We start from the raw sequence: 13,192 nt of genomic DNA, 5'->3' as shown, positions 1-13,192 counted from the left end.
TCCCAAGCTCAGCTGGCGGCTGGGGAGAGGGTCGGCTCTGGCTGGGAGCAGTAGCACTGCTGTTCTGGAGTGCTTCATGTGCAAACTCCACTTTGTGTTGTGGAAGTTGCTCTATTTCCATCAGATTTGCTCAGTGATGAGATTGCACTTCTGGCTGCGAGAAGTCTCACTTAGGAAGTGAAAGCAATAGAGCTAGATTTGTTTTTATTTCGAGAAAAGAGCTTAAAAATTCCTTCATGTTTTATACAATTTTATGATGTGATTTTTTTTGTTTACTGCTTTTGCTGTGCAAACTGTAGCTCATTCTAGTTTAGACTTACTGTCACTATGCCATTAAAATTTTAAGAATAGCCAAGAAGGGGGCGGGGGGGGAGAGCAGGCATCACAGAGCAGTATAGTGAGACATGAGGAGCAGTAGAGTGCAGGAGCTCTGGTGAATGCGAGAGGCATTACAGACCAGAAGGGTCTTGCAAAAGAAAAAGCCAAGTGCAGGAGGGAGGAAGGGTAAGGGGAGGAGGGAAGCACCGAGCTCTGCAAGGGCAGTTGATGCTGGAGCTTAAAAAATGAAAGGGAGGGGAGGGAGGCAGATTTGGACTCGGACCCTCACAGGGGTGGGATGGGTTACGCAGTCTCGTTTGTGTACAGATGAGAGGAGGAAAAGCAGCCTCCCCCCAACGCCTCAGCTCAGGGACCTGCTGATGGAGATTTCAGCGGGAAGCGGTTAGTCTGGCCACAGCGAGGGAAGTGAGAGCTCAGGGGAGGGGTTTGGCAAGGTTGAGGACATGAAAAGCTGCTCTTAACAGCAAAAATCTCCTTTTTGTGGGATGCACATTTCGTATTCCTACACAGACAAGGGGCTGTTGCTAGACCCCAGAGCAAGGCATCCTCTGACGTGCTGCAGAGGAGCTCGGCTTGTAACATTTCTGGAAAACAGTCTGTGTTCAAATAACCTGCATTAATCATTTTCATGCTGACCTCCTCACCTCAATTGATTAATTACATTTTCTTTCTCCTCTTTCTCCTGTCGGTGTTTCCTAATAATGTTGGTACTCCTTCCAAGGTTAATTGAGACACTGACCTTTCCCATCTGCGACTGCTCGTCTGGGTAACGTTCAAAAGCATTTTGCAGACTCAGCATTGACAAGGTGGCCCTTGAATGGCCACCGACCTGCTCAGCAGGCTGCAAGGGCTGAGATCAGCTGAAAGCCTGCAGTGAAAAGATAAGAGCTCAATTCTTGTATCTAATCACCAGAACAGCGGTGTCGACGATACCAATTTCCGGATGGACACAGGGCAGGATAAGGCGATGGGCAATTAGTTATCCAAAACTACAGTTGCACCTAGCAGGCTGCTGATGTCCAGCAAATGAGGTGTTGGATCAGAGCTTGGTTTTGCTGTTAGCTTGCGTGGAAAAAGGTTGAACCTACAAAAATGTGAACGGTTAAATACAGATTGCTGTTAAATAGATGGTATTTGTGGGCTGGTGAGACCTAGTTTGTTTTGTAAATCACCTCATGGCACCTAAGACTTGCAGAAAAAATGCCTTTCCCTAGACATGGAGAATATTGGCTGCAGTGGGAGAAAGATTCAGACAGTGTCTTATGCGGGTGAAGGGAGAGGAAGATGTAGAAAGGCATGGGCTGGAAAGCCCAGTAGCTACTGAGCAAAACTGTGGCAGCAGCTCAGACTGTGTCCAAGGGCTGAACGAGCCGCCCCTTCCTTGCAGAGCTGGACGAGTGCAAGACCGGAGAGTCCTGCTGCTCCCAGTTCTGCATCAACTACGCAGGCGGCTACGAGTGTGCTTGCAAAGCGGGGTTCCAGCTGAACGCCGACGGCTGCGCTTGTGACGGTGAGTCCTTTGCTATCAGTGGCTCAGTCTAACCAAGCACAACAGTGGGAAGCAGAAATGCTGTCAAAGCTCACCCAGGGCTTTGTGGGCATTTCCCTAATAAGAGAATCAGTGACCGTATGCCAGCTTTGCTGATAAGGTTTGACAAATGTGTAGTTTCCACTTAGTGAGACTGGAATGTAGTAATAACCCAGCATCCAGCATGGGCAAGTGGGGCTGTGGAACACGAGCCAGCAGAGAGGAACTTTTCCTCCTCTCTCCATGGACACTGTATATTGATGTGTGTTAAAGACTACTTCTACAAAAGGAGAGCCCTCAAAATAACCAAAGGATCAACTGAGCTTAGCAGCTTAAAGTAGCTGTTTCACTGGAGACAAAAACAGGTGAAATAACTTATTCCATGTTGACCTGAAATGTTTTACTATCTCAAATATATAGTGAGAAACGGAGAGCCCCAAAGTACAAAGAAAATCAGGTTTTCTTATGTGCCGAGTAATTTTTCAGATGCAGCCAGGCACAGAGTACACTCTCCAAGCAGAGGCACTTGCACCTAATCAGCATTTGTATCTGTTTTTTCTAGATGTGGATGAATGTCGTCTTGATAATGGCAACTGTGACCATTTCTGTGTTAATTCTCTGGGGTCATACGAATGTGCCTGTAAGGAAGGTTACAGGCTTGGTGTTAACAGGTGGTCCTGCATCGGTAAGTTATTTTTACATCTTGAAGGCCATTAAAGTATTTCCCACTGATTTAAAATGTGAATTCAACTGAGATTTTGACAGATCCTGGGATTCTGGGAACCCAACTTAAGCCACGTCTGAATGCCGGCCAGGGTAGATCTACGTGCACCATGTGGTTTGCAAGTTCGTCTCCAAGTAACAGGCTTTGCCAAAGATTAATGGGACACGAACAGTTAAATCCCCTGGACATGTTTGAAAACCTAAACCTCGTGTTTTAGAAATAAATACTATTTTGACAGTTTTCTTGCACTATTTGATGAAGTTTAACATCCTGTGGAAAAAAGGTAGCCAGATTCTGCTTTGATGAATCAAGGTTAGTTTTCCACTAAAGTCAGTGGTGTGATTCTGGATTTCTGCCAGTGTAACCAGTACTGAGTTTAGCCTAGCAACTTAATTTTATAACCAAGTTTAGCACCTGCTAAACCTTGGGCAGAGTTTGACATTTTAACCAACTCCAAAAAGAAAGCCAACTGATTTCCCATCATATTAAGGCTCAAATTTTAGTTTTTCTGAAAATAAATTGGACAGCCAGCCTTGCTCTATATTTGTCATGTCCAAAATGAGCTAGAGTAATGACCTTCATTAACTAAAAATAATCTCAAACTTCAAGTAAGGAAAATTAAACTCCCCTTTTAATTTTTTTTTTTTTTTTTTTTTTTTGGACTCTCTGGGACCAGAGTTTATTTCCAGAAGAAAGGAAAGAGAATGATTTTAATTTTTTTTCCCCCCCTCACCCTTTTCTCTTTTGTGGATAGCAGGAATTCTGTTTATAAATACAGATGAGAAAATGAATCAGCTGTGACTGCTGTGCAGACTGCACAGGGGTGTAGCTGGAAAAATCTACCAGCATAATAAAAGCAAATGTAAATGAGAGGAAAATGTCACAGAGGAAGACTCGGGGCCAGGTCCTGATGGCGTTTGTGTGTGTGTGTGTGTCAGCCCTAGGTGGGGAGGAGACGGATGCGGAGGAGGCAGCGGGGTTTGCTGAGGCTCCGGGGCTGCATTTCAGAGGCCCCCCCCCAGCTCCTTCACTATGCGCTTGGTGCCCTCTACGAGGATGAAGACCCGCGAGGAGAACTCACCCTGGTGCACAGGGTCGGTGAGTGAACGAGCATTGCTTTTAGCCATCGCAGCAAATGGGGGAAATAGTCTCAGAAAGAGGATTTGGGATGAGAATGATGCTGGGCTGGCTGGGCTTAAGCTATCAGGAGGAGCAGAGAAGGGGGGAGCATTAGTCCTGCTTTCTGCCTGTCCTCCACGCCAGCAGGGAGGAGGCATCGCCACGTGTCCCATCCCAAATGGGACATGTCTGAGGAACAGGGAGGCTCCTCAGTCGAGGCTGCTGCTGCCTGGATGCGGCAGGGAGGGATGCGGAGGGAGGCATGGGAAAAGTGAGCAGCGCAGCAAGCAAGGGATGGGAGGCTTCTTGGAAAAACTTCTTTGTGTGTGTGCACAAAGCCCCAGAGGCAACAGGCAGAAAGATCCTGTTCATTCCGGGGGCGAGACGACTGCGTGGATTACTGCAATGCACAACATCCACCAAAGCTGGTCTACTGAGAACAAGCCCTTGGGAAATGCTCCCTTTCTCCTGTGGCCAGGAAAGGGGGGTGTGGGGGCGTGTGTGTTTACAAGTCCTTTTATAATAATTGCAGAGATTTTTGCTTAAGATATGTGCATTCTTGTTTGAGGGGAAAAAAAAAAAACCTGTGGAAATTCAGATCCCTTTTGATGCTTTGGGCACATTCTCCAGGAAAAGCACAGACCGATGCATGGGCTGGCCAAGGGCTTGGCACAACTGGTGGCAAAGAGCACGTGAGGGCACACAGTCATGGGAGTTGGGTGCAAAGCAGCACGTCCGTGTGGCTTCTAGCAAGCTGCTTTGCACCCCACCTGGACTTTGCCATGACTTCAGTCCTTCCACCTGAAAGGCGGAAACTTCACCACGTAAAAGTATCGTGAGTTGAAACCCTGTGCTTGCTTTCCAATGGGAGCAGTAAGTGCTGGCGGGTCACCAGGGAGGGATGAGATTTCTTATTTTCGTTATGTATGTCCTGTGATTTTTGTATGAGCTAATTACTCATCCGAGCACTGTGCCCTACAGGCAAAAATCAGGAGCTGGTCTTGGCTTTAATAAAAAATTAACTTATTTCTATGAACAAAACTGTTAAGACCTCCCAAATCACATAGCATCCAGACGGACTCAATGACACTGATAACCAATTGGGAAACTGATAAATGAGATAACCACAGGCAAAATTATCAGGCCTAGAAACCACAATCAAATATTTATTGACCAGTTTTTGCATGTTTTATTTATGTTTAGCCACATAAATTTGGGTGTTATCAGTCATAGGTGAGCATCTGCGCTTTTTCTAAAGCTGAAGCTTTGCAGCATGTGATGGTTTGTAGGAAAAGGTGGTGGAAAAATGAAACTTGTAATGGTTTACCTCCCAAATATTAATTTATTCCTTATACTTTCAGACATATTTTTGTGCTGCTATCTATAATATAAAAATACAGCTTTAAACAATAAGCTGGTGTAAGTAATTAACTATTTTCTATAGCTTGAATGACTTTTTAATGTAGAAGCATGATGTTTTCAAGGGTAATTTGTATTCTTCTCCTGAAGTAGGACTTTGTAACCTGTTCCAAGTGGGAGCACTGGGATTCTGAATGTGTCTGAAAGCTTGGGCATTTGTTCAGCTTCAGAAAAAGAACAGTTGGGTGCTGAGACCTAGAGGAAATCTGGCCTCACATAGAAAATTGCTGGTGAAAAGCAACCAGCCTGCTGACTTACTGTTAGCTAAAATAATCTGCCAGCTCGCTTTCAGGTGTTGTTCAAAATCCCCTTCCAAAAAGCCTCCAGCCATGGCCATAAAGCCTCGAAGGCAATAAACAGACCGTGTGTACAGCATCTTAATGTCTCCAGGATATTTTAGCAGAGAGTAACGTTTGTGTTCTATGCCTTTCTTAGTAGACCCCACAAAGAGAGAGCGTGAGGGTGTGCGAGTCCACACATGTATTTGGGTGCAAGGGAGAAAAGGAGGGTGCGGAAGGTGATGGAGGAATGCATTTCCATATTTTTTTGTTGTTCTATATAGACTAACCCTTTTCTTTATATCCATGAAGAAGAAAGGAAGTGATAAATGTGTATTATGCTTTGTTTTCCTAAAATAAGACTTGAACTATGCTGTTAAAATTCACCGACTATGCTTAAATAGCACTGCATCCACTGCAACAGAAGAACATCAAGGAGAGCCTAGCCAGGAGAAAAGGAGATTCTCTCCCACAAAATACTTATAATTATATACAATTATAATTAGATTAGGTGCAAATTCACTTTTTCTGAAGGCAAAATATTTGCTCTTAAAAAGTAGTTTTAAGTGCTCTTTTGGGAATTACAGCATTTAAGGGAGTAAATTCCAGTTAAAGTCCCACCTTTCCCTTTATTTATACTCTACAATTTGAAGAGAAATTTGGGAACCTCCATTTGCATCCCTCTTTTGGGACGACTCAGTGATATTTGCAGTGCTATCAGCATTAACGCTACCAACATGAGTACTTTTTTTTCAGATTGACAATGTTGTGCAGGTTCCTTTTTATACTTGCGCATCTGGAACAGTAGGTAAGAGCTTGCGGGAGCATTTTGTCTGGATGCTCACTAAGCCTTCTCTGGTTTGGTTTTTTGTTTGTTTTTTTTTATTTCAGTTTGCCTTGATAACACTTTTGGCAATGACTGTAGCTTGAGCTGTGAGGATTGTCTGAATGGAGGCAGATGTAACAGTGACCACAGCGGCTGTGTTTGCTCACCTGGGTGGACCGGCGTTATCTGTAATGAAAGTGAGTACGGAGTGTTCGAAAGGTGGGGACATTGTCCTGGTGCTGTGACACTGCAGATAGGGAGGAAAGAAGAATAACCTGTTGTATTTTTAATGTCTAAAGCTCTAAAGCTCTCTAAGGAGCGCACAGTTGCTTCATAGGTGGATCGAATTAAATAGAAATTGTGAGGGATGCTACAGTATACAAAACGAACCCTCCGACAGCGAGGTCTCTGCCCTCCAGTGCGGTACAATGCCCCTTCCTAAGTATTTGTGTTGGTGCTCATTCCTGTTCGCTCTGCTGCTGAACAGTGCCAAGGTTTGCCTGCCATGCTTTGCTGCACAACTTGCCTCGCTGACTTTGAGAAGTCTGTCCTGGCAGGTGGTGTGACAATCTGGGTGGACATAGATGCTAAACTTGATTTTTCCTTTATAGCATTCCAAGACATTGCTTTTTGTTTCGTTGGTTTTTTCTCTCTAGTATTGGTAAATTTTTTCTCTGGTATTGGGCCTGGTTGGTTTTTTCCATATCATTCTTTTTATTATTAACATAATTTTCTTGGGATGGTTGATTTTTAATATTGGCAATTGTATTCTTCAGAATCCTCTTGCCAAATTGACCACTGCCCTTTGTAGTCGCTTCCTACTCTCCTCATTCCTGCCTCCTGGCAGAAGATCTTTCTGGTTCAGAAGTATGTGTCGAAACCAACTGGAAAGATAGAAGCAGTGATTTCTTGACATACCACGCGCCGTTCTTCGTGTGCAGTTCGGCAACACTTGTGTTGCTTGTCTGAGTCTACGCGCAGCATTCTCTCTGCGTGTTTGAGATGGGTCCCTCCATTTCGTGGTGGGATGGCCCATCACATTCAGAAAGTCTGGGCTCTCACTGATGAGACAAATAGATGATGAAGAATTATTACTTAGCATGGGCAGACAGCAATCTTTGGGTTAGTCACTGTCAAGATTGTTTAGGAGGCATCATCACAAGGACAGAAATATAGGAAAAACAGCAAATGATTGAAACCAACAGTCTGCCCATAGTTATTCTGGGAGACTGATCGTGGGTTTGGTTTGTAAGCACTGGGGACAGCTGAATAGGAATGAAGAGGATTAAAATGATAATTTCTAGTCTACCTAAGACAGCTCAAGTTATCAAGTTAGGATATTCTTACTTCTATTCATGGTGCTCTGGTGGTTCAGGATAGACTATAAAAAATTCAAGACAGGATACAAATTCTTTAGTTTGCTGCATAAATAACAAAATTTTCGCTCTGTAATTACAGTAGATATCCTGCTTGTAATCTGGTGGAATTTGCCGCTAGAATTTAAAGAACTTTAATGGGACTCCATTATTGAGCCAAACCTGCAGTCTGATGAAGTAGGCATTGACAGTGATAAATACAACATATAACCTGTGTGACTTAGCCATATGTGATTGCTTTCACTCTTTTCTCTCACTTTCTTAATATGCAGCATAGTCCATGGGTTTAGGGTAAGCCAAACCATTGAGAAAACTGCAACTAAATTTCTGGAGCAATGCACGAAAGAAAGCGAATGGAAATTGATGTGAAATGTCAAGTTTCTTAATGTACATTGATAAAATGTCAGTTAAGTCAGATGACTCCAGCAACTGTATTTACTCAGCTAGCTCAGGCTGCAAATAGTGGAGCAAGGCTTTATTTCACAATTTGTTTTGCGTTGGAGCGATGAGAGCTTTAGGAAGGAATCCCACGCTGATGTGGATCCCTTTCTGCCACGATCATCTAGGGAATTTCAGGGACTATGTTGGGAAAACACAATGTTATATTTATAATAGTGTTTGGGAGAGCAAAAAATGTTTAAAATACTTATTTTCAAATATTCAAAACTGTGCGCTGGTTTTTAAGCTTTGTACTTAACAGGCAGTGGTTTTTGAGCCCCATGCGTTGTGTGGAGGGGAGAATTTGGATATATCGCGTAGTACTTCACATAAGTAAGCTTGGTTAATTCAGGCCTCCTTTTAAAATTATCTAGCAAATAATAGATGGATGTGTCTTATATAGAAAGAATAGGACTTTGTTTAGAGCCCGCTTGACTAAAAGGACTCTCTCCTTTGCTCAGTTTTGATGACTGGGGTCTTATTTCGCTTCATTTCTAGCGGAGGGAAAGGATGTCTGGGCCCATTCATCTTCCCTGCTCTCTCCACAGCTTGCTCCCCCGGGACGTACGGCAGAGGCTGCGCCAGCGTTTGCAGGTGCCAGAACGGAGGCGACTGCCACCCTGTCACGGGGCAGTGCCGCTGCCCGCCCGGCGTCCACGGCAAGCTTTGCGAAGATGGTACGGCTCCCCTTGCCTTGCCGGCCGTAACGCGTGCCTGAAACCTCACCGCTGCCGTCCCCTTCTTTCCGTCTAGATGCAATTGTGCGTGGTAAATCTTAGGGGCCCGAATGACAACAGTCTCCATTGTGCGAGTCGCTAGCCTTGCAGCGAACTTTTGTTTAAATAATGAGTAAGACAGAGGGGGAGAAAAAGCAAGCGCCTGGTAAAGACGGGCTGCGCAGAGCCCCGGGTCAGCGACAAGTCAGCCGAGTTTTTTCCGTAGTGTCAACTAAACGAGAGCTGATTTGGTGTTCACGTTTTAACGCTTAACAGCTGATGCCTTGCTGTGTTTGTGCACTCGAAAGGTTGCCCGAAAGGCCTCTTTGGGAAGAACTGTAACAAACCGTGCAACTGTGCCAACAACGGCTATTGCCACAGACTCTACGGAGCCTGCCTGTGTGACCCCGGGCTCTACGGGCGCTTCTGCCATCTTAGTAAGTCCCTGTAATTTTTGAGATCTGTTTATTTAACACATGCACACCAGAACGCTCTTAAAAAGATTCCGCATCACGTACAAAATGAGCGAGGCTTTGGGTTCTGCCCTGAGCTGGGAGCAGCGGGAGGACGTGACTTTTGATGTGTGCCAGGAAGCCCCAGAAACTTCATTAATCTTTTCCTCAAGCAAATAATCTTTGCCATAAGGACTGAGATTTCCTGATGCACAAAGGTGAGCACTCTAGGCAGGGACAGGCAGGTTAACTCTGGGGTTCTTGGTGAGGTTAAAGTCTGGTTGGAGCTGGTTAGTTAGTGGCTGTCGATAGGGTTGGAGTGGGAGCTGAGGGGCAGGGCTGGTTGGGGCAGGATGAGGGCGAAATGTTAAATGGGAATAAAAGAAATCAAAACAAAAACATTACAAAAGAGATGGTCAAGTTTCTTTGCGCTTAGAGGTTTTGTTTGTAAAAGAAGGTTGAAAAATAGTTGTGATTTTTTAATTTATTTTTCATGAAAGCTTTTGTCTTGGCATGTATCCAAATATTTTTTCATTCAGAAACTTAACTAAGTTTGCTTTGAAACATTTCTAGTTCTTGCATTCCCCACATATTGCTTGAAATGAAATGAATTACTTAATAAAGGAATCATGTAAACTATATTTTACACACCCACACATTAATAGGCACTGTCATAGGAATGTGGATGTATTTTGCTGAAAGTAAAATGAACGTTTTCCTTTTTGCAGCAGTTGCATTCTGCAGCACTGTGCAATTTCAGATAACTCATGCATAATTCCAGAGCTAATGATTCTTTTTCATGTGGCTGCAGCCTGTCCCAGGTGGGCCTTCGGACCTGGTTGCTCGGAGGAGTGTCAGTGCGTGAAAGAGCACACGCTGGAATGCAACGCGAGGAACGGGACTTGCACCTGCAAGCCTGGCTATCACGGCAAAAAGTGTCAGAAAGGTATAATAGAAAGCCAGATTCCCTATGTCTGCTTATTTCTTTGTCCTAGCATTATTTCTCATTCTTCCTCCCATCTGCTTTGTTCGGCTGCTGCTGCTACTAATATATTCATTTCTACTAATTATTTTGTCTGTGGTTTTTCATACAGCAAATGCCACGAGTGCCTGAAACCGCAGGGCTTACAGGGACATCAAGGGGAACACAGCTTAAGAATGCAGGAGATTTAGCCTGATCAAATGACAACAGAAATCTAGAAACCACATTCTAATACAACCCTAAATAATCAAGATTGTGGGAGTTTTCACTTTTGTTCTTTCCTTTTTCCACACAGACAGCAAATAAGTGGCAAAACCTGTGTTTTATGGCAGCAGGGTTATTTGTAAATGGTTTCAGTAACGCTACTTTTCCTTCAGATTTGCAGGTCTTTGAATTCAACTTATTCTTTGTAGTTTTTGGGTGTAGTTCAAAGAGAATTGTATTCCACATTCATGTTTGCATGTCTCAGTAGCCCTCTCCAGACAGTAACGCAATAAAGATTCTCCCTTCAGATTCCTCTCTGGGCAGGCAGGAACGTGTCGGATTTCTGACACTAGTTCTGCGGGATTTGGTGGAGAATAACAGTGGCGGTATTTAATATCTTTAGCATTCTTGGTGATGTGCTCACTGCTGGGGGAGAGCATCCCTTGCCCAGCGCTGGCTTTGCACCATGGCAAAGAGCAGCAGAAGGTATAGACAGATGAGAAGAGTAACTCCGTGATGGCTGTAAATGGAATATATCCTTAAGTATTCTGCCACTCTGTTTCCGGGTTGCATTTAAGCAGTAACCTCTTCGAAATGTCCGTACACGCGTTTAATAAGTATTTACACTTTGTTATCAGCACCTTTAAAATGTACATTATAATATGTTATCTGCCAAATTATTTTCTGACTTGTGTTCAGTTTTCTTAGCTCTTCCTTTTTCTTATGCGTGTTCTGTGTCTACTTGCGTTTTGCAGTGTGCACACCTGGCTTTTACGGAGCTGGTTGCAAACTGAGGTGCAGCTGTCCTCCTGATGTTCTGTGTGATCATGAGACAGGAGTCTGCAAGCATCCATGTCCACCTGGGTTTCATGGAGAAAAATGCCATTTATGTAGGTACTCACTGCATGTTTCCCTGGGAGGTACGCTTTGGATGGGAAAGCTTACTCGGGAAACTTATGTTCAGATATGGAAGCTGCAAATAAAAGTTACATTTGCTGTCGTTGATAATGAGTTGGCAGTTCCCCACTGAAGCCAAACTGATGTTTGGAGCCTGGCAACTGCTGTGTCGCTCTGCTTGCAAAGGGCGAGGCACAAGGCTGAGGCCGGTTACTAAAACTGACGTTTGTCCAGGTAACTACAGGACCTTTTAAAGCTTCAGGCACAGATTGTCTAGAGCTCTGCTGCAGCTAATTACAGACCACCGGTCGCTGAGACGCTGACGCTAACGTAGAGCACTTGGTACCAGCACAGCTCAGTTGAAAATTGCTGGTGGTAGTGTCTCCTAACGTCTTCACAACGCTTCCTTATCCTAACCGTGTCTTTGGGTTTCTTTTGACCAGCTTGTCAGCCTGGGAGCTTTGGGGTGAACTGCCGGCAGAGGTGCAGCTGCGGAGAAGCACCGTGCGATACGAAGACAGGGCAGTGTATTTGCCCAGCTGGGAAGACTGGTGCTACGTGTGAGCAAGGTGTGTTTGGTGCTGCGCTAGGGTAGTGAGTGTCTTGCTTTGGCAGATGCGATAAGAAGTGGAATTATTCTGTTTCCCACCAAAACTGCTGCAACGCAATAGGCTTCATTTGTGGGATGGGTAAAGGGTAAGTCTTGGTGCAGAGCATATGACATCCGTCACATGGGATTGCTTGGGAGGGAGGGAGAAAATGATTCAGTTACCCTGCTCCCTCTCTCTGCTCCAATTACTAATAGTGATTTGTATGCTGGGCTGGGATATACCAGTTGGGCAGAGATATTGGGGCATTGGAGCAGCTCTGAGTCCCAGAGCCGAGCTTGGGACTGTGCTCCGTATGTGCTCGATGTGCCTCAGAAACTGCTGAAGGGCCTTGGCCAAAGATAGCTATTGTGGGACCAGCATGTGAAGGACCTGGAACAAAGGGAGGAATTAAAAAAGGTAATTGTGGGTAATTAAGTAAGCTGAATGGAGACCTGGGCTCCACCTCACGTGCTTCTAAACTGGATGACCATCCTGTCCCCCACTCAGCCCAGCAAAAATACAAAAGCAGCCTTCCCCTCCTGCATCCGTCTGCCTATTACTGTCCTCCGCAGGTTTGATTTGCTGAGTGCAGTAATTAATTTTTCAGATATGTCCAAGTGCTCCCGACATTACTGTATCAGAAACCAAACAAAAAACCAGGCACACCAGGACAGACGTCGGAAGAGAGCTTTTGGGTCTGTCTTTCGATGTGTTCTTGTGTGCTGCAGTATGGAGGTGTGTGGAGAGATAGCATAACAATTTTTTATCCAGCTTAGTTTTACTGTTATTTTTAAATTCTTCAAGGTAACAGCAGAAATCTGTAATTGCCTTGAAACAGAAAATGGCCTTGGGAGCATCTCACCTGCTGGTTTTTTCCTAGACTGCCCGGCTGGCCGGTGGGGACCAGACTGCCAGTCCTCCTGTGAGCCCTGCGCCAACGGGGGACAGTGCAACAGAGAAACCGGAGCCTGCGACTGTCCCCCCGGCTACACCGGGGCGTCCTGCTCTGCGGGTAAGTCCCCCGTGAAAAGAAAGTCAGTTTGAAAATTCGACTTATGGTTTGATTTTAAGCTTCTGGCTGTTTTGTGAGATGCTTGTTGTGTTAGACACACTGATCCAAGATAAAGGACCCTTCAGCTTCAGGAATTCCCCAGCTTGGATTTGACATTATTTAACAGAGGGAGATTACAGATAAATGCAAATGACAAGCTAAACTGCATCCCAAATCGATGTTATCGTTAGACCTAATTTATGGCAATGTATACTTGCAAACACGATGTTTAATAGCCACAACACATTGTAAT

General features: G+C 44.7%; 1 protein-coding gene across 1 annotated transcript in view; it reads left to right on the top strand.

Annotated features, from left to right (window-relative positions):
* The window catches only part of LOC104636407 (uncharacterized), a 202,107-nt gene that overhangs the window by 149,295 nt on the left and 39,620 nt on the right, over positions 1–13,192 (top strand). The window contains 11 exon segments of the mRNA XM_075761610.1: positions 1,727–1,849; positions 2,430–2,552; positions 3,530–3,603; positions 3,605–3,689; positions 6,299–6,430; positions 8,596–8,724; positions 9,072–9,200; positions 10,027–10,161; positions 11,157–11,291; positions 11,742–11,867; positions 12,769–12,900. Of these exon segments, the coding sequence (XP_075617725.1) occupies positions 1,727–1,849; positions 2,430–2,552; positions 3,530–3,603; positions 3,605–3,689; positions 6,299–6,430; positions 8,596–8,724; positions 9,072–9,200; positions 10,027–10,161; positions 11,157–11,291; positions 11,742–11,867; positions 12,769–12,900 (1,323 nt within the window).

Source organism: Balearica regulorum, chromosome 9 (assembly GCF_011004875.1).
Source record: "Balearica regulorum gibbericeps isolate bBalReg1 chromosome 9, bBalReg1.pri, whole genome shotgun sequence".
Taxonomy (NCBI): Eukaryota; Metazoa; Chordata; class Aves; order Gruiformes; family Gruidae; genus Balearica; species Balearica regulorum.
The sequence above is the reverse complement of the archived record's forward strand: the minus strand, read 5'-3'. Positions and strand labels throughout refer to the sequence as shown.